The 20953-nt window shown below is 53.0% G+C and overlaps 2 protein-coding genes across 2 annotated transcripts in view; both read right to left on the reverse strand.

Moving 5' to 3' along the window:
- The window catches only part of NEU3 (neuraminidase 3), a 66185-nt gene that overhangs the window by 25286 nt on the left and 19946 nt on the right, over nucleotides 1-20953 (reverse strand). The gene's annotated exons all lie outside the window — the stretch shown is intronic.
- On the reverse strand, nucleotides 575-15524 carry RNF169 (ring finger protein 169). Its single transcript, XM_027462128.3, has 6 exons — nucleotides 15131-15524; nucleotides 11274-11350; nucleotides 6878-7024; nucleotides 5933-6045; nucleotides 4784-4883; nucleotides 575-3188 (listed from the first exon to the last, which is right to left on the reverse strand). The coding sequence occupies exons 1-6, from the start codon at nucleotides 15474-15476 to the stop codon at nucleotides 2013-2015; spliced, it is 1959 nt and encodes a 652-aa protein (XP_027317929.3). The 5' UTR covers nucleotides 15477-15524; the 3' UTR covers nucleotides 575-2012.

Genomic DNA, 20953 nt, shown 5'->3' on the forward strand with positions numbered 1-20953 from the left:
CGCTTTAAGTTAAAATAGCAGGGGGGGAGAAAAAATTTAAAAAATTCTGGGTAAAAGCTGTGGGTTTGCATCCTGAGCTCGTTCTTCGGAAACCGCTGCAGAGGGCGAATTCGGGCCACGGCTCCTCGTCTCCGCGCCGCTCTCCTAGGTCCAGCCGGGCTCTCACGACTCCGTTTTCTCCCAATTTACCTCCGGGTACGTGAGCAGGATTCGGGTGGAGTCCGAAGAGCCGCGCAGGACGAGGCAGCACCGTGCGAGGGGGGCAGCGACCCGGGCTGGGTTCGGTTTCGGCCATCCAGTAGTTTGTGTGTAAGGAGATAACAGGTTTATATAGATAGAGATATATATTACGGAATCCTTGCTATAAGATTTCTCAAAACCAAAGTGTCGATCTGTTGAAATATAGTATTTAAAATATATAAATTTTATCCATTAAAATATAAGATTTCTTTTTTTCTTTTTTTTTTCTTAAAAAAAAAAATCCAGTTCGAGGAGGAAAACGCGCCAGGGTCCTTGCAGTTACCACGAGCGTGCTGGGAGAGAAAAACAAAACCAGTTCCCTTTTTTTTTTAAAAAAAAAAAGGGAGAAATCGGGCCATTTTTAAGATAAATTCGGGAGGAATTTGGGCAAGGATAATTTTCATGCCGTGGACACGGGGCGTTCAATCCATGCTTCAGTTCCATGAATGTCCCTTGTCCCCTGGCACCGAGGGTCCCCAGCGAACACACTGCAAGCACTTTTAGAGCCCGATTCCCCAAAATAACCCAAGGAATCACCCCAAAGGAAGGGGAAGAGAGGTGAAAGGAAGCAGAGCTCGGAGGACGGCTGCAACCAGAGGCCACGTCTGGGTAGAAACGTGCCCGACCTCGTGCCCCGAGGTGGAAATCTGTAGTGTATCGCTCGCCTGAGCTCTCGTAGTGGTTCCAACCTGTGGGTGGCAAGCTCGGGGCACGGGGAGGGCAGATTTCACCCCAAAACCCCTGCCAGGAACTCGTTGGGTGCTGGGAGAGGGCTTAGGGGTGCCGAGAGCCTGCAGGGCACCCACCACCTCCTTCTTAGGGCCAGCGTCCCCCTTCCTTCCTCCTCCCTTCCTTCCCCCTTGGATCCCTTAGCAGGAAGGGGAAGAAACCCTGGGAGAAAAGCTGCACGAGCTCAAGCTTCCTGCTCATCACCACGACCATAAAATGTCCTGTAAAATCCTGATTTTACCTCCTTTCTCTGCTACATTTTGGCCTCCTACTCGATGAAGCGACCTCGGCTTGTGCAGCCAGCGAGGCGCCTTCATCCGTCACCACTACAGCAGCACAAAGCACGGCCTCCCTCGCCAAATGCCCACCTGGTTTAAGCTTAAATCCAGCCAGGATGCACAAATATTCGGATAATATTAAATCTGAGCACCGCAGCATCAGGAACTCCTCCCAGGACCTCTTTTCCTCCCCATGAGCTGAGCTCCGGGTGCTCCTGGCACACCGGGATGGCGAGGAAACGCCTGGACGAGGTCCTTGGTGTGAGAAAACCCTCAAAAACCTCAAAACATAAATAATAACCTCAAAAAATTCGCCCAGAGGCTGAGGCTGGAGGCACCTCTGGGTCCGTCTGGTCCAACCCCTGCTCCCTGCCGAGGACCCAGGACCCCGGGGGCTGCCCATAAAACCCTTCTTGTTAGGGGAACCCCACAGGCACCCGCCTTGCAGTGTGTTCGGGGGGGCTGAGGGACCTCTTTCAGACCCATGGACCAGCCAAGGCTGGAGGAGTTTTTGTGTTTTTTTCTTTTTTTCCCCCTTTTTCTTGGAAATCTGCAAGGACTCCGGCGTCTCTCCGAACTGGACCTCCAAATGCCTCGCCACCAAAAACCGAAAACAAAACAAAACAAAACAAAACCAAAAATAAAAAAACAGAAACAAAACAACGGCGTGGGTGGAAGCATGACAAAAAAATAGCTTTCCTCTAAGACAACCCCAAAAACCTCATCGTCCTCTAAGAAAAGGCAACGTCGCCCGGCGGCGCTCCTCTACTTGGCGCCCAGCGTGCTGCTCTTGGAGCGCAGCAGGTAGCGGTCCACCCGGACTTTCCTCCTCTCCACCGTCCTGTTCTCGCTGTCGAAAATCCTCTGCAGGTGCAGGGCCAGCCTCCTGTCCTCCTCCTCCTGCTGGAGCTTCTGCTCCACCTCCCTCACCAGCCTCTCCTCCGGGGCCAAGCCGGCGTCCCCCGCCGCGTGCCGCAGTCTCTTGACGGTGCCGTTGTGCTCCAGGTGCTTCGTTTTGCAGCGCCTTTTCCTCCCTCGGCGCAGCCCCGGCGGCTGCTCGCCGATGATGCCCTCGAAGGAGCTGTTCTTCACGTGGATCTGCTCGCCGCCGCTCAGATATTTCAGCTGTTTTTTCCCCGCAGGCTTGACGGGGACGGGCAGGGCGCCGCCGTCGGGCAGCGCGGTGCTCACCCCCACGAGCCTTCTGCTCAGGGTTTTGGGGCCGAGGGGCAGGGAGGATTTCTCCATTGATGCTTTCATTTTGGGGTCGGGGGCTTCGGGCAGGCGAGGGTGGAGGGAGGCGAGGCTGTCGCTTGTCATTAAGGCTTGGGGATCTCGGGGTTTCTCGCTCCCTCTTCCCGGCGTCGTTTGGCTGATGGAGGGGAAGAAATCCAGCTCGGGGCGAGGACCTCCGGATGGATCGGGGGGGAGTTGCTCATCCTGCAGTGCTGGCGGCTCTCGGTGGCACAGATTGGTGCCATCGGGACCCGTGGGGTCCTCCCCGGGCTCCGAAGCCGAGGACGTGAGGGTGGCTTTGTTGGAAAGAGTCTTTTTCACCTGGCGCTCCTGGAAAATCTGCTCCCACTTCTTCAGGATCCTGGGGCTGGCCTCGTAGGTGGTCGGCTTCTGCAGGCTGCGGCTGAGATTCCTCGGGGTGGATTTAATAATCAGAGGGCTGAGGACCCGGCCGTCCGGGAGCCTTTTGGGAGGAGTGCAAGGGGAGCAGACGATGGGTTTGAAGTGGTTGAGCTCCTCCGAGATGCTGTCGTTGCTCTCGGGGCTGATGGAGCGCTCGGGTTTGTGCAGGGCGGGGAGGGAGGAGGCGGCGCTGAGCACCGGGCGCTTCTCGGCCGTCAGGTCGGGGGCGGAGAGGCAGCGGTGGTTTTGGGTGGACGACAAAACGCCCAGCAGAGGCGTCGAGGCGCTGGTGATGGGGGGAACCTGTAAAGGAAGGCGGCACCGCTCACAAAGCTGCTCGGGGAGGAGAGTTTGGGCAAGAGAGGAAGAGGAGCGGCCACTGCCGCGGCTTAGGGCACAGCCCTAAGGATGTGGGGTGTAAGCAGGGGGCACCAGACCCCAAAATAACCCGGGGTTTGAGTTTGTTTTAGTGGAAGTTTGTTTTTTGGGCTGCTGGGCTCACACAAGCAGCAATCCCACCCAAAAAATCCACGCCTGAAGCAATGCGAGAAGCGGAGAGGCAGCTGGAGGAAGCCACGCTCCTCAAGGGAAGCTCCCCAAAGGGTTTTTTGTCCCCTAGGAACCCACAGGAGAGGAGGAATAAATACTCAGCCTGGGTTTATCTCACTCCTAAGCAAACCACCAGGAGGAAAGTGCCCTGGCAGAGCTTACGAGGAGCATCTCCAGCACCACCTCCTGCTGCTCCTACGCCCGGAACGCGGCAGAACCCAGCCACAAATAAATTTACGCACGGATGGAAATGGCATTATTATTTTTTTCAAGGTGAAATGATTTTATCCAGCTGCTAACCTGGGAGCCCTGCCCTGCTGCACCCAAAGGAAGAGTGGTTTCTGTGATTTTGGGGTCAAAACAGATTTATGGAACACCCTCGCAGGGAAACTCTTCGTTGGCCAGGCCCATGAAACATCTACGTGAAGAGTAAAAAACAAAAAAGCCTGGGGAGGCAGGGGAGTTACAGATCCCGTGCTTTGAGCTCAATTTATCTCCTGTCAGCCTCCACAGGGACTGGACCAGGCTTTTAACACGGGACTGACCAAGGTCCATGCCCGAAACCTTGGGGCAGCCAGCCAGGTGCTCACTGGGGTCAACTTCCCGTACCGATGGGGATGTCACCAGGTCCCAAATGTCATCCCCTAACCAAGCTGACCTTCCAAAAGTGGTTGAGGGAGGAGAAAACCTCATGGGTGTCACGGCCTCATGGCCTCGGAGCACGTTGTATCCCCACGTCTCCCACTTTTGACGTGGTGACACCCAGCGCCGGTGTTCCCTTGCTAAGCTGCGCTGCCCAAAAAGCCACCAGGACCCTTGAGAAAGCTGCAGCCACCAAAATTCACTTTTTCTGTGGGATCTGAAGGAAACAAGACCTGGCCGACTCTTCCCGTGGCAGAGAGCTGGGTGAAAGCGCAAAAGAAAGCGCGCTCGCACCAGGCGAGCAACGAGTTTTGCTCCTCTTAAACAGCTTTGGAAAGAATAGGGGAGAAAGAGGATTTTTTTTTCTAAATTAAAAAAAAATAATAATCTCTAATTGTCTGGAGATTCAGCCTTGGCAAGGAAATGAATTAGCAAACAAAGGAGGGAAAGAGCCCTTCCAATTACGCCACAAAGCCAACAAAGAGCCCTGCCAGCCGTCTCCTGCTCTGTAATTCCCAACCTCGCAGGATTTTGCCGGGAGCTGTAGGGAGCAGCTCAGCCTCGGGGCAATAACGCAGCCCCAGCACCACCCCACAGCTCCAGGACTTTGTATCTGCAAATTGCTGGTGTTGGATGCGCTCAGATAAGGGCGGGGAAGACATCAAAGCCTTCTCCCGCCCCGCCACGCGCCCTGGAAGCGGCCGTACCTTTGTTTTGCTGGCTGGGGCTGATCTCTGCCTGCTCTTCGATCTCTCCTGGATGGTGTCCGTGCAGCTTCGACTCCTCTCCACCTTGGAGGTGAGGTTCCTGGAAAGCAGTTGAGACGAGATAAGAGTTGATAAGAGTCCATGTGAACTCCTCGTCTCGGCGCCGGCACGACAAAAAGTCCCCGGAGAGGTTGGGGTTGAGCACAGGGCACCCAAAAAGCCTTGAGTTGAGCACGTCCCCGTGGACAGAGCCCCAAATCCAAATCGGGGACAGCTGGGTGCTGCCCACCCCCGTGCCAAAACCTCATCCTTGTCCCCCACCCTCATCATCTTCATCCCCGCTGCCTCGTGGCCGTGGTTTGCTACACCACGAGCCAGACCAGACTGAAAATGGAGCCATTGATAAAAGCATTCGGATTATATGATCTCTGAAGGGCCCTTCCAGCCAAATTATCCCCTAATTAGGCAGAAATAGGGACAAAAAGGACCTGCCTGCATCGTTCCTTGGGGCTGCCGCAACGCTGAGCTGCTGAGCCCAGGGTTTTGGGCAGGGAAACCTTTGGGTCGAGGGAGCTGAAGCAGCAGTCGGGAGGAATTCTCCTGAGCACGGCACCCCAAAGCCCCGGTGTGTGGTCAGGGTCTCCCCACTGAACCCCCCCAACGCCTCCCTTAATTGTAGTTAATTGAGGTCAGAGCTAACGACAGCACTGCAGAAGCCCAGAAGCTTGTGTGAGGTCTCACTGTTTGACAAAAAGCTTGAGTTTAACATAAAAAATTCTGTTCTTCCATGATTTTTGTAATTTATAATGTCAATGACTTTATAATATATATATATTTACATTTATATATATTTATTATATATATATATTTATTATATATATATTTATATTATTTATGTAGTCAATGACTTTTCTGCATCATGGGGTGAACACGAAATGTGTTAACCCCCAGGATTTTATAACAGGTAGGAGGAAGTCAGACACTTTACCAACGCTCAAATTTGAGAAAAGTGATTGCTTATTTCAGATTTTGATCAGATTTTAATAAATTCAAAGCTTCTCAGGTCCATTTAGAAGAACAGCAAGGAGAACGAGATGTTTACATCCGTGATGGACATTGATAAGCTCGAATCAAGCCTCGGCATCTTACCCTGAAAGGAAGGCAAAGGAGTAGGCACTGGTCTTGGACACGAAAGCCGAGCGATGCGGTTGCTTGCCCTGGAAGGGTTCTTCATTCTCCGAATCCGAGAGGCGTTCGGGAAACTGAAGTCAAGCAAGGAAGAGTTAGCTGACACGTACGAGAAAAAGAATCGCTTGGAAAACAAAGGTTAAAGATTCCAAAAAGCCTCTGCTGTGATTACACCCAGAGGAAATAAAGCAAGGAAGCAACCTCCCAGCAAGGTAAACGCTCGTGGATTCTCCTCGCTGGAGCCGTAATAGCTCGGAGGCTGGTTGTAGGAGCATAAAAAATGGCAAAAAATAAGCACAGAGCTCCTGCAGAGAGCTGTGACTCACTGAACAAAGATAATTTAGTGATCAGACACCGGATGGACAGGAAGCTCGAGAAAATCCCTCACCAAAAAACTACTACAGGAGGTGATTCAGTGCCCACATCATCCTCTGCCAATCCCAAATTCTTAAGAGCGTTTCCTGGGGAGTCTCAGAGTTGAAATGAGAAATGGGCAGCGCTCAGCAGGAGATGTGCCCACAGGAGTGGGCCTGAAGACCCAAAATATTTACCCAAAATTGAGCGGGCACCTCTGCAGGTTTAACCCATGGGTTTGGGAGAGCTGCACCTCTCAGTCCTAAGTGAGGTGGGCAGAAGGGGAAAAAAAAAAACACAGAAGAACGTCTGTAGTCATAAAAAAACCTTGGAAAATAGTTCTCAATAGCACGGATCTTTATAAACTGTTAGCTCATCCCCTTCGAGGCTCTAGAGGAGTCAATCCTGGAAAGCACCCAGCGTCAACATCCAGTGTCAAAGGAAGAAAGGCTTGAAAAAAAAGCAATTCCTGCCCCACGACTGGATCTCAGCCGTAATTTCACCCCCCTGACAGCGTCTCTGATGTGGATTGCCAAGTAGGAGCTTACTTACACACTCCTGGCTCGCTTTGAGCGCCACGGATTCGTCTTTTTTCTGCTGCTCTTCTGTTTTTCTTTTCCCTACGTCCACGTCATCCAGCACAAGCCTGGGGATCAGCTCCTCCGAAGCTTTTTCTTCTTGTAGTTTTTCTTCCCTCATCTGAAAAAAAAAAAAACAACGACAAAGGAGTCAGAATCATCCGAGTGTCTCGGGTGCCACCCCTGGCTGTCAACGAGGGATTTTCCAAAAAATCCCGGCCCCATCATTTAATTTTGGTGTCTCCATCTCCCTGCTCAAGTTGTTGCCTACTCAGCAGCAAGCAAAGCACATAGGCAATAATTTCACGCGAGCTATGCTCCTTTTTTAAGTCTTTTTTAAGTCTTTTTTAAGTCTTTTTTAAGTCGGTTACAGCAATTCTCCAATAAATTCGGGATGCATTGGGATAGAGAAGACCCAAAGCCATCGTCCAACCCTCTGACAGCCAACTGGGGGCCCGAAGTTCTCCAACTGGAGGCTGAAAGTTTTAATTCTTTCTAATTTTCACGTGGTTTTAGACGTTTTCAGGTTGATTCTACCACCGGAGCAATTCCAAAAGGCTACGAGGTGATGATATTTCGCCCACGTGCGCTGCACTGCCGCGTTTTCCAAAATCCTGACGGCTCAACAAGGCATCCCACGGGACATCACTGAACGAGGAATCCCACAGAACATCACCGAGTGCTTTCTGAGCTTGGTGCAGCCCGGGAAGAAGAGCAGTGGGGTTCAGAGGATTTCCAGCCCTTCCCCTGCCCTCCTGGCTAAAGCAGGAGCCCTCCAAGCGACCACCTCCAACTACCCGATGCCGACCTTTGTTTTCCAGCAGCTCCTCCTGGCGCCGAGTTTTCAGCCTTGCCGAGCCCAGGGGTTATCCCAACGTGGCCACGGGCTCTGCTGAGAGCCAAAAAAGCTTTTTTTCTCCTCCTTTCCACCACCTTTTCTTGATGAAGGAGATCCGCAGACGCCTCCGGCACCTCCGCGGGGCTGAGCCCGCCCGGGGAAGCATCACCCTTCACCTCTCCTTCCCTCTCTGCTCAGCTTCTCACCTCTCCCCGAGCTTCAGCTCGCACGTAACGCCGTGAATAAACCCCGTAGGTACGTGCAGGGACCTGCTCCTCCCTCCTCCACCCACCTCCGTGAAGGCTGATCCTCCTCGAACAACCCCAACCTCGGAGAGCTGCAGCTCCACCGCGCCGATCAACCCGAGCACCGACACCTCCAGCTCTCTTCAAGCCGAGTGCTGAGGCTCTGGAAGCGAGGAGCTGCCCCGAATTTCCCCTATTTTCTTCTGGGGGCTTCCCTTTTTTTCTCCCGGGGCAGCGCCTTTTGGGCACGGATGGTTTTTGCTGGGAGCTTGGGGTGCATCGTCCTACGGCGCGGCGCACGGAGAGCGTGGGTGACGCTGCGCCAGCTCCTCGCCTCGCCAAAAATACTCAGGGTTTTCGTTCCCTGCTGCAGGGGAAAAAAAAAAAAAAAGCACAGACATGCAAGGGAAGCTACCCTAAAATGTGAAAAGAAAGGAAACGGAGTTCACAGTGGGTTACAGGAACAGCACAGCGGGGTTTGGAGACTAGGAAGGACCCAAACCCTACAAAATCCAAACCCCAAGGGATGAGGGAGAGAGGAGGAGGAGAGAAGGTGGAAAGATGTAAAAAAATCATCATTTGGCGGGTTGTGGGTGTTCAGCAAACGGTTTCCAAAGCAGATTTCACTTCTGGTTAGGCAACGCTTTAAGATGTGTCTCGAAATTCCCCATCTATTCGCAAGCTGAAGCAAGAACTACAACACATCATCCGCTGAGGAGATTATCACCACGTGATTTAGACGTGGGGAGAGCTCTGCTGCACATCTCGTGAGCTTTCATAAATATTTCTGCGTTTCCAGGGGACTTCAGGAAGGATCTGAAGGAAGAGGTCACATTGTGAGGATGACTTCTTGGGCTGGCCGGGTCCTACCCAACGCTGCTGGGGCTTTCAGCTTTATGGAATGAGGCTAGGTGGAAGTCTTCTGTTTTTTTTTCTATTTTTTCTGACGTCCAAAATTATACTCAGCTCCCAAATGTGAAGCCACAAGCACACATAAGAATGCACGGGAATATTTAATTTTAGGCAAACCTGTGGACAGACAGCTTTGGAGACAAAAGTGAGCAGGTCCTTAAGCAAGTGTCAGCATCCTTGGACATCTTGTGTGAGACTTGTGGCCAAATTTCTGTCCCTGCTGTTGCAAACGAAGCCAGGCACTAACAATTTGATGCGCACTAATCCTAAAACATCACTTCAAGCAGCCTCGTGTAGGTTGTACCCTGGAGAAAACGTGGAGAGGTGGCTTGGTAGCGTGGCTTAGTGGTGGACTTGGCAGCGGTGGGTTCGAGGTTGGACCAGATGATTGCAGAGGGCTTTTCCAACCTGATTCTGTGATTCTTTCCCAAAAGTACCTGACGTTACCTCCGTAGCATCTCCGAATTCCTGGGTGCTGCCCCATCAGCTGTTATCACACCGGGTTTTCACCTCCCGTCGCCGTTTCAGGGATCACATTTGGCACTTAAAAAATGCCGTACGAGCCACTGATTGATTTTTAAATGGCAATTTTTGCTCAAGATGTGGAAATTTCAGCGTTGCTGCTTGAAAAAAAGTCTGGTAGGCTCACGCCTGACCTCTCCTCCTCACCGCACGAAGCCGAGCATCAGCACGCACCTCGGCAGCAGCTTCCCTGCTGCTTGTGACAGGACAGCATAGCAGGACGAGCTCTGTTTGTAGCACATGGAAATTAAATCCTCCTTGGGAAGCACGTAAAATACAAGAGCACCAAGAGAAAAATTATTCTTGGAAAATTATTCTTGTTATCCTGCGCGTAGGCAGCAAACCCTTCACCTTCCTCCGAGAGCCAGGTCACCCCTGGTGCCAAAAAAATCCCACCACGAGGTTATCCACTTTGAATAAATCTTCTTCGGTGTGATGTTCCAGTGGGTTTTGGGTGCAAAAAGCTGGGCAGCAGGGCCAGGAAAACAACTCACACGTCTGGGGGATGCAGCTTGAAGGCTCAGGGAGAAATCCCCACGGCACCGCTGGGGGACACTGAGGGAAGCCCGGTTCCATGCCGGATTCAGTTCCCAAATCCGAGTCCTCTGCCTCATTCAGGTTCCCCAAAGCACCAGGAGTCTCTTCCTCCTGTGAAGCAGCAGCCAAAATTCCCCCTGGAATATAGGAGAAGCTGGAGCACATCGGCTCCTCTGAGCCTCACAGCACCAGGGGCTGGCTCCCAAAAGTCGTCTCCCACTTGGAGAGGGTTTCTAAATTGATAAATCCTCCCAGGGAGATTTATAAAGCTGCTCCTGGAGGCATTACCCACACACCTGGCAAGCAGCAGCTTTATTTCTTTGCTAAGCCAAAGACACCCCGAGTGCACTCATCCTCCGGGTCCCAGCGAAGATAAATTGCCCAATAGAGCAATCCACGTCCAAGTTAATTAATAAACCAGATTTTTGTCTCTCCGTGCCCACTCTTGCACCTGCCTGACCCACCTCTGCTTCAACAGAGAGCCTCGATGCTGGCAGAAGTGCCACAAAACCCCCCAAAAAAACCACCAGGGATGAAACCTGCTCCTCATCCTCTGCAGGGGAGGCTGGACCCAGCCCCAAAACACCACCACAGGTACCAAGGTGCTGCTCCATCAGGGCCACGCATGAGTCCAGGCACAGGATGGGATTAAGGATGTGGGATTTAAGCAAATTTGATTTAATTGAACCTTTATCCACTCTGCTACAGCAGCTGCATTGCTTTCAGTGCAACATTTCTCACTTAGAAAGCAGCCAGCTTGCATAAAGGACTGGATGATTTAGATTCAATCAATCCCTAGTTTAAAGATAGAAAATATTTTCCCAGATTCTAATTCCAAAATAGCTGAAAAGTTGTTTTCTCTCCCCCTTAATTTTTGCCTTTCCATAACGTCTTTTCCTGCCCAAGAACAGACAGAAAGCTTGAGTTTGGGACAGATGGTTAAGAAGGATGTTACTCCAGGAGCAAGGAGAAGCCGCCCTTTACTGCAAAACTTTTTATGGGATTGGCTTTTTATGGGATTTTATCCACAGGTAGGGATGCTCTGATAAATCCTACACAACCCAGGGCTGTGTGAGGTCCACCACGGATGGTCCGTACCCATCTCCTGGCTCTGGAAAGCAGCTCACAGCACTAGAAAACATCTTCTGCATGCTTGATTGCTTTCAGCACCTCCCTGAACGATTTGAGCAGAGAAATGGGATAAATGGGACGTTGTTCCAGAGCAGGAATTGAATTCCCTTCATCATCCTTACAGGTTGGACGGTGTTCCTGCTGGGAATCCTGCAAGAAAAACCACAATGAAAAAAGGACCGTACCTTCCTCAGCTGGCTTTCGTATTCTTCCCGAAGCTCCCCCGGCTTGCTCAGCTTAATGGGCGCTCGGAATATGAAATCTGGAAGGAGAAGGAGAAAAAGGAAGGAGCATTTTAGTGGGGGTGGCTGGGGCTGCTCAGCCTCGCTGCCCCACTGCTCGCCCAGCACCTCCCGCAGCTTTGCCTGCCAGCCTCGTACCTACTGGCACCCCAAATCAGTCTAAGGTGGACGACACAGGCTAAAAGCTGATAAAACCCTTTTTGCCCCCATTTTTCTCCTAACTTCACCAACAGGAGCCTGGTAAGAGAGGGAGCAGGCGCGCCGCCAGCTCCCAAATTTAACAAATCGAGTGGTATTTCTGCAAAGTTCGCGTGCTCCAAGGGCAAACACCCCTCCTGCGGTGGAATATGATGCACAGGGTTTAGGGACAGTGCTGCTTTCCCAGCCCTCTCCTTTCCAAAATCCCCTTCTTGCTTTAGGGCCGGTGCCCGTGCCAGGGCAACCTCAGCTCCTGCAGCTGGCAGAGGGGCCTCATCCTGCAGTGTTCAGCCTCAAAAAGTCATCAATTCCTGCACCGTATGAAAGGACAGCACATTTCCAAATTATTTAACATCATTTCTCATGTTTGATGTGCAGCCTCAACACCCCTCAACGCCTCAAATCCTCTCGATTTCATCCCAAAAAAAGGGGGCACCGTGGCCAGGCGCTGTTCACTTGCACTCCTGAGCAGCGTGGGTGGAACAACAGATCCCAAACACGTCACCTGTTTGTGATCGTAGATTTTTTTGCGAAATAAACAGGAGCACGGACACCATTTATAAATAACGAGGATGTGAGAAGGGAAGGATTTTTGGAAGAGCTTTCCTGCTCGTTGTTTGCTTGCGGCACTGGTGTGGTTTCCCCCGGCTCCTGGTGGCTGTGAACAGGTCTTCTGCGAGGATTTACAACATTTTTGGAGTCAATCCCTGCTTTTCGTGCAGTGCTTCACCAGGAGTGTTGTCTGTAGGCTCTCAGGGCTGTGCCCTGGAGGGAAAAATAACCTGGGGACAGGCCACAGAAAGCAGAAGTGGAAGGAAATTCAGGAATCACCAGGAAACGCTCAAGAGCTTGACTGGTCTAGGCCAGCAGGACAAGAGGGAAAGCATGTGTTTAGGTTGTTATACAAACGTGGCTGTGAAATTCCTTTTTTTGGGGATGTTTTCCCAAATGTTGCAGCAGAACAACCTCCCCATGGCTTCCCAAAACCACCTGCAGGTCTCTTGCTGAAATGAGCCGTGTATTATCCATTAATTGCTGTATTATCCATGCCCCAGTCGAGCAGCTCCCAGCTCCTGCCCGGCGTAACAAGCCTCTTCCTTGCAAAACCGAATTCCTGCTTCGCTCCTCACTCTCCTGCCACGAATTTCATCCCCCTCGTCTCGTTTAAGGGCGCTCTGTCATCCTCGGAGAAATGTGAGCATCCTTATTTTCTTATTTCTCAGCCCGAGCAGCTCTCCAGGAAGGCAGCACGCGCATCTTTGCTCCTTTCGGCTACTTTTGCCCCAAATCCAGGCCAAGGCCAGCATCCAGGGGCACGTTTCCAGCTTTTCCAGCCGCCACGTGGGACCTACGGGTGCTCGGGGGGAGGAAACGGGAGCTCAAAGGGCAGCGGGCGCCTCCTCGCCGCTCACCTCCGTCCCCTTTTGTTTGGCAAGCGGCATGACGAGGACTTTGTCTTCCTGCGTATTTGTACAGCACTCGATCCCTGAGCTCTGTCAGGGTCTCCACAAGTCCACTGCGGTGTTCAAATCCCAGCAAAAGACCGAAATCCAGGCTCAAAACCGGTGCTGGTTGCCCAGTTTGAGCTGGAAGCTTCATGTAGCATCTCTGGTGTTTAAAAACAACAACAAAAAAAAAACAACAAAAAAATAACCAACCAAAAAAAAAACATGAAAAGTATTTTTCTAAATCATTTCAAGTGATTTAATTGCGTCAGCTTATTCAGTGTTTGATGAGAGCTTGGCTGAGGCTGGGGGCACCCCTGGGGGATGCTAATCATGCTCCCACACAAAGAGTTGGCCAACGTCACGAGGAGGCCGCTCTTGAAAGGCCACGAAAATCAGGAGAGGGTCTTGGTGCTCTGAAAAAAGCCAACGTTGCCCCTGTCCAAAAAGGAAGGCCTCACCTCGATGATCCCTGGTGATGGAACAACTCATCCTGGAAACCACCTCCAGGCACATGGAGAAGGAGATCGGGAACAGCCATCGTGGATTTACGAAATGAAACGCAGCGACACCAAAAACGCTTTTTGGGATTCCTGCCGGGGTGGTTAAGGTGGCTGCAGGGCCTCCATCCATCCTCGGAGAGGGGCAAACCCTGGGGTGCTGGGCAGCCCCATTTCCACGCTGTTAGCCCAGCTCAGCACCTCAGGGTCGAGGCCTCTCGTCGTTCTCCCCAAGCCACTTCCAGAGCTTCAAAAAATTTGGGAGGGCAGCAAACATTTACCAAGGCGATTACCAGGTGCAAAGCTCACACATCTTGAGACAACGTGAGGCAAGCATGGAGCCCAAACTCATTTTTACATCAAATATAAGCGTTGCTGGACTGTGGATGTTCCAGGCAAGGGCAGACCAAGCAGGGCCAACAACCAGCGAGGAGCAAGGAGCAGAAAGTGGGAGGTTTTGAGGCGAAGAGGTGGGCTGGTGGCTGGCCCTTCTGTCCCAGTGTGGTGCATCTCCCCTCCAGGCAGCCCCTCAAAAAGTCATGAGAAGCAGCCACACCAAGGCTGAGCTCATGAGGAAATTCATGAGGAAAACCATGAGGAAAACCATGAGGAAAACCATGAGGAAATAGCTGGGACGGGGAGGAAATTCCATACAAAAAGCTCAGCAATGATGGATTCATTGTCAGTGAGGACCAGGACTTCTCCATAATTCCTCTCTCCAAGCACAAACCTGCCTGATGTTCGCTGATCCCTCCGGCCAGCACCTCCATAACCATTATTTTTTTTTGCGGTTTTATGCCCAAAATAACTGCCTGTTGCCTATTGGATGGTCTGGTGGCACCTCGTGGGGATGTGAGGTGACCCAATGCTGTCCCATCCCTCCCGTTACCAGTGCCACCAGTGAGGGGCTCACAGGGAAGGGGATGGGCTCCTGATGCCCTTCACCTTGGGCTGGTTCTCATGGTGGAGGGGTGAGGAACCCTATGTCCCCTGGTGGTGGTGAGGCAATCGTGGCCCCTTCACAGCATGTTTTGGGTTGGAAAGGACCTCAAAGACCACCCAATTCCAACCCAAACCATGGGTGGGGACACCACCCGCTAGATCAAGCTGCTCAGGACCTCACCCCACCTGGCTTTGAACACCTCAAGGGCTGGGGCATCCACAGCTCCTCCGTGCCAGCACCTCACCACCCTCAGGGCCAAGAATTTCAGCAAACCCCAGGCAAAGTTGGAGGAATTTCAGAGAACCCTGCAGCCATTAGGGTTGGGAAGCCCATTGGGACCACGTACCACCCATGCTACCACCCCTATCCCTTAGCAACACCTTCCTAAACCCCCTAGAACCTCCTCCCCTCACCTAAACCCTCCCTTTTTTTACCTAAACCCTCCCTTTTTCACCTCAACCCCCCACCCCCAACAAACACCCCCCTCCCCTCAGCCCCTCCACCCTCCAACTGCCCACCCCCCTCCCCTCACACCCTCAAGCCCCCGCCCACCCCACAAGCCCCGCCCACTTTCCCCACAAACCCCGCCCCTTTTCCCAATAAGCCCCGCCCACCGCCTATATAAAGCCCCGCCCCGCGCTCCCCCTCCCTCAGCCACCGCGGCGGCGGTTGGCGCTGGGGGAGGGGCGGGAGCCGCCGCTGCCGCCGCCGCACCTGGGTCCGGTGCCCGTTGCTGCTGCTGCTCCCCCCCTCCGCTTCCTCCACCTCCTCCTCCTCCTCCGGTGCCACCGGCGGCGGCGAGGCGGCCCCGGCACAACGGGCAACGGTTCCCGGGGCCCTGCAGGCAGCGCTGGAAGCAGGCGAGGCACAGCGAGTGGCGGCAGGGCGGCGTCACCGCCTCCGCCAGCGCTTGGCGGCACGCCGGGCACTCCGCCACAGCCTCCTCCGCCGCCATCGCTTCATCCTCGGGCTTCTCCGCCGGCCCCGGTCTCCCTGCCGGTCGCCGCCGCCCTCGTCCTAACGCGGCCCGGCCGCCCGGGCCCGCCGCCGCCGCCGCCATCTTCTCACGCTTGGAGGGGACGCGGCCCCGCCCGCCCGGGGCTCATTTCCATATTCATGAGGTGGAGGCCACGCCCCCTCATGAATATTAATAAGGGAAAGGGATATAAGGAAGGGGGGCGGCCCCCGAGTTCTGTCAGCGGCCGCGGGGCCGCGGGGGGAGGTGGGGGGTGCGCGGCCAGCGGCTCGCCTCAGGGCGCTCCCCTCACGCTGCCCCAGTGATGAAAGCACCGCACACAATCCCTCTTTATTAAAAGCATTTTTCTGTCCCTTTTTCTGGTTGCGTTCCCTTTTGGGCTCCCCTTCGCCTCTCCTGCTGCCCACAGGCACCCAGGGGCTCCCCAGAGACCAGGTTATAAGCTCTGTGATGCACAGCACAGAGCCTTTTTCCACACAAACCACGCGGTTTAACATTTCCTGGGGCATATTCACTCATATTTTACCATTTTATACATTAGCGTTACGCTTGGTGCACAGGCAAACCCAAAAAACACCGTTTGCAAACCCAAATCCCAACCTGAGGTGGCCTGGCTGAGGATCGAGGGGACCTGCACCCAAACTGCTGGGCTCCCTCAACCCAGATGAAGAAATGGGGTGAAGAAATTAGGCTAAAAACCCCGAAAGCAGCCCCATGGCACTGAGCAGAGCCCGGCTCCTTCAGGAGGAGGCTGCCAGGACCACGCTGCCGCTGTCAGGGTTCGAAGCCTCAGTGGCTCGGGGTTGATTATTTCCATTAATAACCCAAAAGATGGGGCAGGACTCATGGAAAATGGGGCTGGCCAGGTCCCCAAGGGGTTGTTCCCTCATCCTCTTTCCCTGCAGCGGGATCAGCTCAGCCTGAGTCAGTCCCGAGCAATGCTTGTTCATCCTGTTCTTAAAAACCTCCCGTGCTGGCAACCCACCTCCCCCCGGGGCGGCTGCCGGAGCCTATCCCCGTCACCAGAAAGTTTTTTTTTTTTTTTTTTTTTCCCATTGTCAGGCATAAATCTCCTGTAATTCAATTTTCCTGCTGGCCATATTAACCCACACCCCTCCCTCCTGCTGCCCCGGGCGAGTAACGGAGGAGTCCGGGCTGGCAGCTCCCCTGAATTAGCTGCTCCCCGAATTGTGCCCTGCTTTGGGGATCAGGTCCCAGGGCAGGGGGATGTGTTGCACCCCAGCTTTCCCTCCCATCCCTCTTCTTCTTCATGCCAGGAACCTGAGGGGGAAATGGGATTTGTCCCAAGGGGATTGTTAAAAAGGTCCTGGGCACAGTTCTGGCCTCGAGCAACTGGCTCCATCCCGTCCCCGGGCATGGTTTTGGGGTTACCGAAGCCACAGATTATTTCCCCTAAAATATTTTGGATATGGCCACGAGCAAGGCAACATGCAGGCTTTTGAGGTCAGACCCTGGCTTGTCTGGATGTGCAATATCGGGTGCACAGCTCTGTCCTCTCCATAAATCGCGGGGGCAAGGAGGTTTGGGCAAGTCACTGCTTGGGTTATTGACCTATAGAGGGCCCATCCAGCAATTACATCCCAAGATTTTTAAAGGAAGATTCATCACTTCTAAGATCCTGGGAGATGAGTTAGCAGGGAAGGAAGAGGGGATAAATCATCCCTGAAATCTCCGCGTCCCTGAAACTTCCCCTGCTGTGAGCTGGCCCTTTTCCACCCTGGCTGTGGGGGCTTAGGATGGGGTTACAATGCTCATAGTTTAGTTTAAGACCATTCCCCCTTGTCCTATCGTTATCTACCCAAGTAAAGGGTCGCTCTCCATCTTTTTTAGAAGCCCAGGACAGACCCCTGAGGGACATCACTTGTCACCAGCCTCCAGCTGGACATGGAGCCATTGAGCACCACTCTTTGGGTGCGATCTTCAACCCAACTCCTTATCCACTGAATGGTCCACCCTTCAAATCCACCTCTCTTCAATTTGGAGACCAGGATGCCATGTGGGACCGTGTTAAAAGCCTTGCAGAAGTCCAGGTAGATGGCATCAGTTGGTCTTCCCTTGTCAACTGATGCAGTCACTCCATCTCAGAAGACCACCAGATCAGTCAGATCAGCCCCAAAGACTTGTACCGGTGGAGATTTGTTCTCTCTTGGCTCCAGGTCCCTGTGTCCACCATTTCTGGTCCTCTCCATCCTCCAGCAGCTCCTCATCAACTCCAACTGCAGTTGGAGCTCGTTTACCTGCAGCTTTATAATCGTCCTAAAATCCTGGTGCCAATAAATCCCCAACCCCGTTTTCTACCACGTCCATCTTCAGCTGAGTGAGAACTTCTTCCTCAGCCTTCAGCTTGCCCAGGGTGAGGTTTATTTATTTTATTGAGGCTGTGTGAGGCTTAATTCCATCAAACAGAGCTCTTCCATCTTTGGGTGCCTGATTTTAGGGGTGCTAGGGCTGGGTGCCACCCTGATGGTGATTGCGCTCAGTGCCCTGGGCGCGTGCGTCTGCTTTCAGGGGCTTGAATCAGCTAGAAGAAAAAAAAAAGCCTGTTTTTTTTGGTTGTTTTTTTTGATTTTTAAGCAAGTCTTGGTTTCAGCATCCCCCTCCAAAGCAACTCGGTGCTTCTGCTGGTGAAGGAGCAGAGGATTTCCGTGAGCCCATGCGACAATCAGAGCCCTGGTGCTGGTTGCTATGGAAATCTCTTGCGTTTTCTCTCCTGCTTCTTTCCATCTATTTACCGTGGCACTAAAACTATTTGTCTTTTTAGCCTTAATTCAAGCCCCTGGTGAAGGCCCTCAGCTCACCTGAGCGCTGGGCGGGCAGCCGAGAACGTGTGGAAGAGCAGAAAGGAGGAGGTGAAGCCTTGCACCGCTTGAAAAACCCAAGAGGATCCACAAAAAAAACACGGAGAAGCTCATCGACGGGGTGCAACAGAGCCTTCGTGGCCTTGTAAAGCCAAAAAGACAACCCGAAAAGCCAAAAGACCACCTGAAAAGCCAAAAGACCACCTGAAGGAGGTGGTGGGTTGGTGCTGGGAGTAACTCCTCGTGGAGCACCTGGAAGGAGCAGAAGATGCTTCCCCACTGAGCCACCCCGCAGAGCTCCCAAGGGCAGCAGTGGGGTTTGGAAAGGGCTTCACTCCCAGATTTTCTCCCAGATTTTCTCCTCCACATCCAACCCGACCTCGACGGGGCTTGGTTTTTGAGTTTCCTGCTCGTCTTCCGACTGCAACGCCGTGGCTGGGATGTGTGGAGCTCAGGGCTGGCCTGCAGAGGGTATCCTAACCCTGTGCAAGGCTCCAGCCGCGCGTCCCGCCACCCCAAGCCAAAATTTCTGCCTTGCCCAGCCTGCCAAGGACCAATTCTCTGCTCCTCACCCCTCCTGGGGCTCCTCTTCCCTCCTTTACATCTCTCCCTTCTTCCCCACCTCCTCTGGGACTCTCCAGGTGTGGGTTTTGTGCCTGCCAGCACACCCAGCTGCCCCCAAATCACCAAATTCCCCATTCTGGGTCACGCAGCACCGTGGGCAAATTCTCCTTCTGAGTCCCAACAGCCCGAGGCTGCCCCAAACCCTCAGAGGTGCTTTTTGAGGGATCAAGGACACCCCAGCACCTTCCCAGCATCGTGCTGAGGTCTGGCCTTTCCCTCTCTTGCTTTCTTATTTATTTTTTTGGGGACCCTCGTGGTGCTCCTGGCTTCCCGCTGCTGTTCTGGGGACGAGCTGAAGGTGTTTTCCCTGCAAGCCAGCTCTCTGGGGGACACGGATGGAGAGCAGGTGTTGTAGGATCGCCTTCTTCCCCCCTTTCAGATGCCCTGTGGCACTCCGTGGCACCAAGGGGGGCGTTTTACCAAAGGGGATTTTGCTCAATTTAGCCCTCAGAAGGCAGATTTTCTCCCCAATCCCTCCCCTAACCCTACACCCTTTTGGTTTAAAACCCTTTATCCTATCACAATATTTTTTCAGGCAATTCTGTCATGGTTTCACTCAGGCTCCCGTGCAACACCCCATATAAAAACCCATCCGAATCCACTCGTGGGGGTGATTTTTGCTGCCGGAGCCACCTCGAGCACCACACCTGGTGGAAAAAGAGCGCGGGGGCTGCTGTGGGGCTGCAATGGGGCCGTGGCAGCGCTTTGGGATTTACCTCCTCCATCCCCGCGGCCGGGCTCGCTCCTGCTTTTTGGCAGGAGGATTTCTGGGATTTTTCCCTGGCCCCACAGGTTTCCAGCCCCTCGCCTTCCTCCTGGCCCATGGGGCTGCAAACTTCCAGGGAAAAGCCCGGCCAGCTCACGATCCTGCCACGAGGCAGGGGATGTTGTTGGAGCCCCCGCTGTTTGCTCAGGAGTTCGCCGGAGGAGCTCGGTTTTCATTTGGGGAGAAGGAAAAAAAAATAATAAAAATTATAAAAAAATAAATTAAAAAAATTTAAAAAATCCTCTCTGCCTGCTCGCCCGGAAAACACGAAGCGAATCTGACCGAAAGGCTTGGGAAAACCAGAAGGCAAATTAAAAAAAAATAAATAAAAAAAAGGACCCAGGTTTTATTCTTTGCAAAATAATAATTATATTATTATATTTTTTGGAGCCTGCCTCCCGATCGCAGACGGGTTGGTGGTATTGGCAGCACCAAGCTGTCAGCCGGTCCCAAATCCTTTTTAAGTCTCGTTAATGAGGCCGGGGAAGAAAATAGGGGAGGGGTGATAGGGAAATTTTTTGGGAGATGGAAATGAGAGGAGGGGTGGAATGAGGAGGTGCTGAGGTGGGAGAATGGGTAAATCTGGACGGTCAGGGCAAAGCTGCACCACCCCGAGGCATGGATGGGGGAAAATAGGGTGCCCCGAGCACCGTGTGGGACAGCCCTGTCCCAGAGGGGGACGTCCTAGTCCCAAATGGGGAAATTCCCATCCAAAATGGGGGCAACTTTATCCCAAATGGGGATATCGGTGTCCTAGGTGGGGAAATCCTCATCCCAAGTGGGGATATCCTTGTCCCAAATGGGGACATCCTCATCCCAAATGGGGACATCCTCATCCCAAATGGGGGCGTCCCTTGTCCCAAAGAGGGACATCCATGTCCCAAATGGGGATATCGCTGTCCCACATAGGGACATCCCCATTCCAGATGGGAAATTCTCATCCAAAATGGGGACAACCTTGTCCCAAATGGGGATATCACTGTCCTAGATGGGGAAATCCTCATCCCAAATGGGGACATCCTCATCCCAGATGGGGGCATCCTCGTCCCAAATGGGGATATCACTGTCCTAGACGGGGAAATCCTCATCCCAAATGGGGACATCCCCATCCCAAATAGGGAAATCCTCATCCCAAATGGGGAAATCCCCATTCCAGATGGGGAAATTCTCATTTCTTGAAATTCTCCCGCAGGGAGCGGGGCGGGAAACTTATTTTTAGGGCTTGTAAGCAAGTGGATCTGTGCACGATGCCGTGCTCTTCGAGGATCACAAATATTCCCAAACCAAGGTGGGGCCAAGAACCTGTCCTACAGGGGGTGCTTGGCTTGGGACAGGGATAGAGACAGTCAGAA

The sequence above is a fragment of the Anas platyrhynchos genome, chromosome 1, assembly GCF_047663525.1.
Source record: "Anas platyrhynchos isolate ZD024472 breed Pekin duck chromosome 1, IASCAAS_PekinDuck_T2T, whole genome shotgun sequence".
Lineage (NCBI taxonomy): Eukaryota > Metazoa > Chordata > Aves > Anseriformes > Anatidae > Anas > Anas platyrhynchos.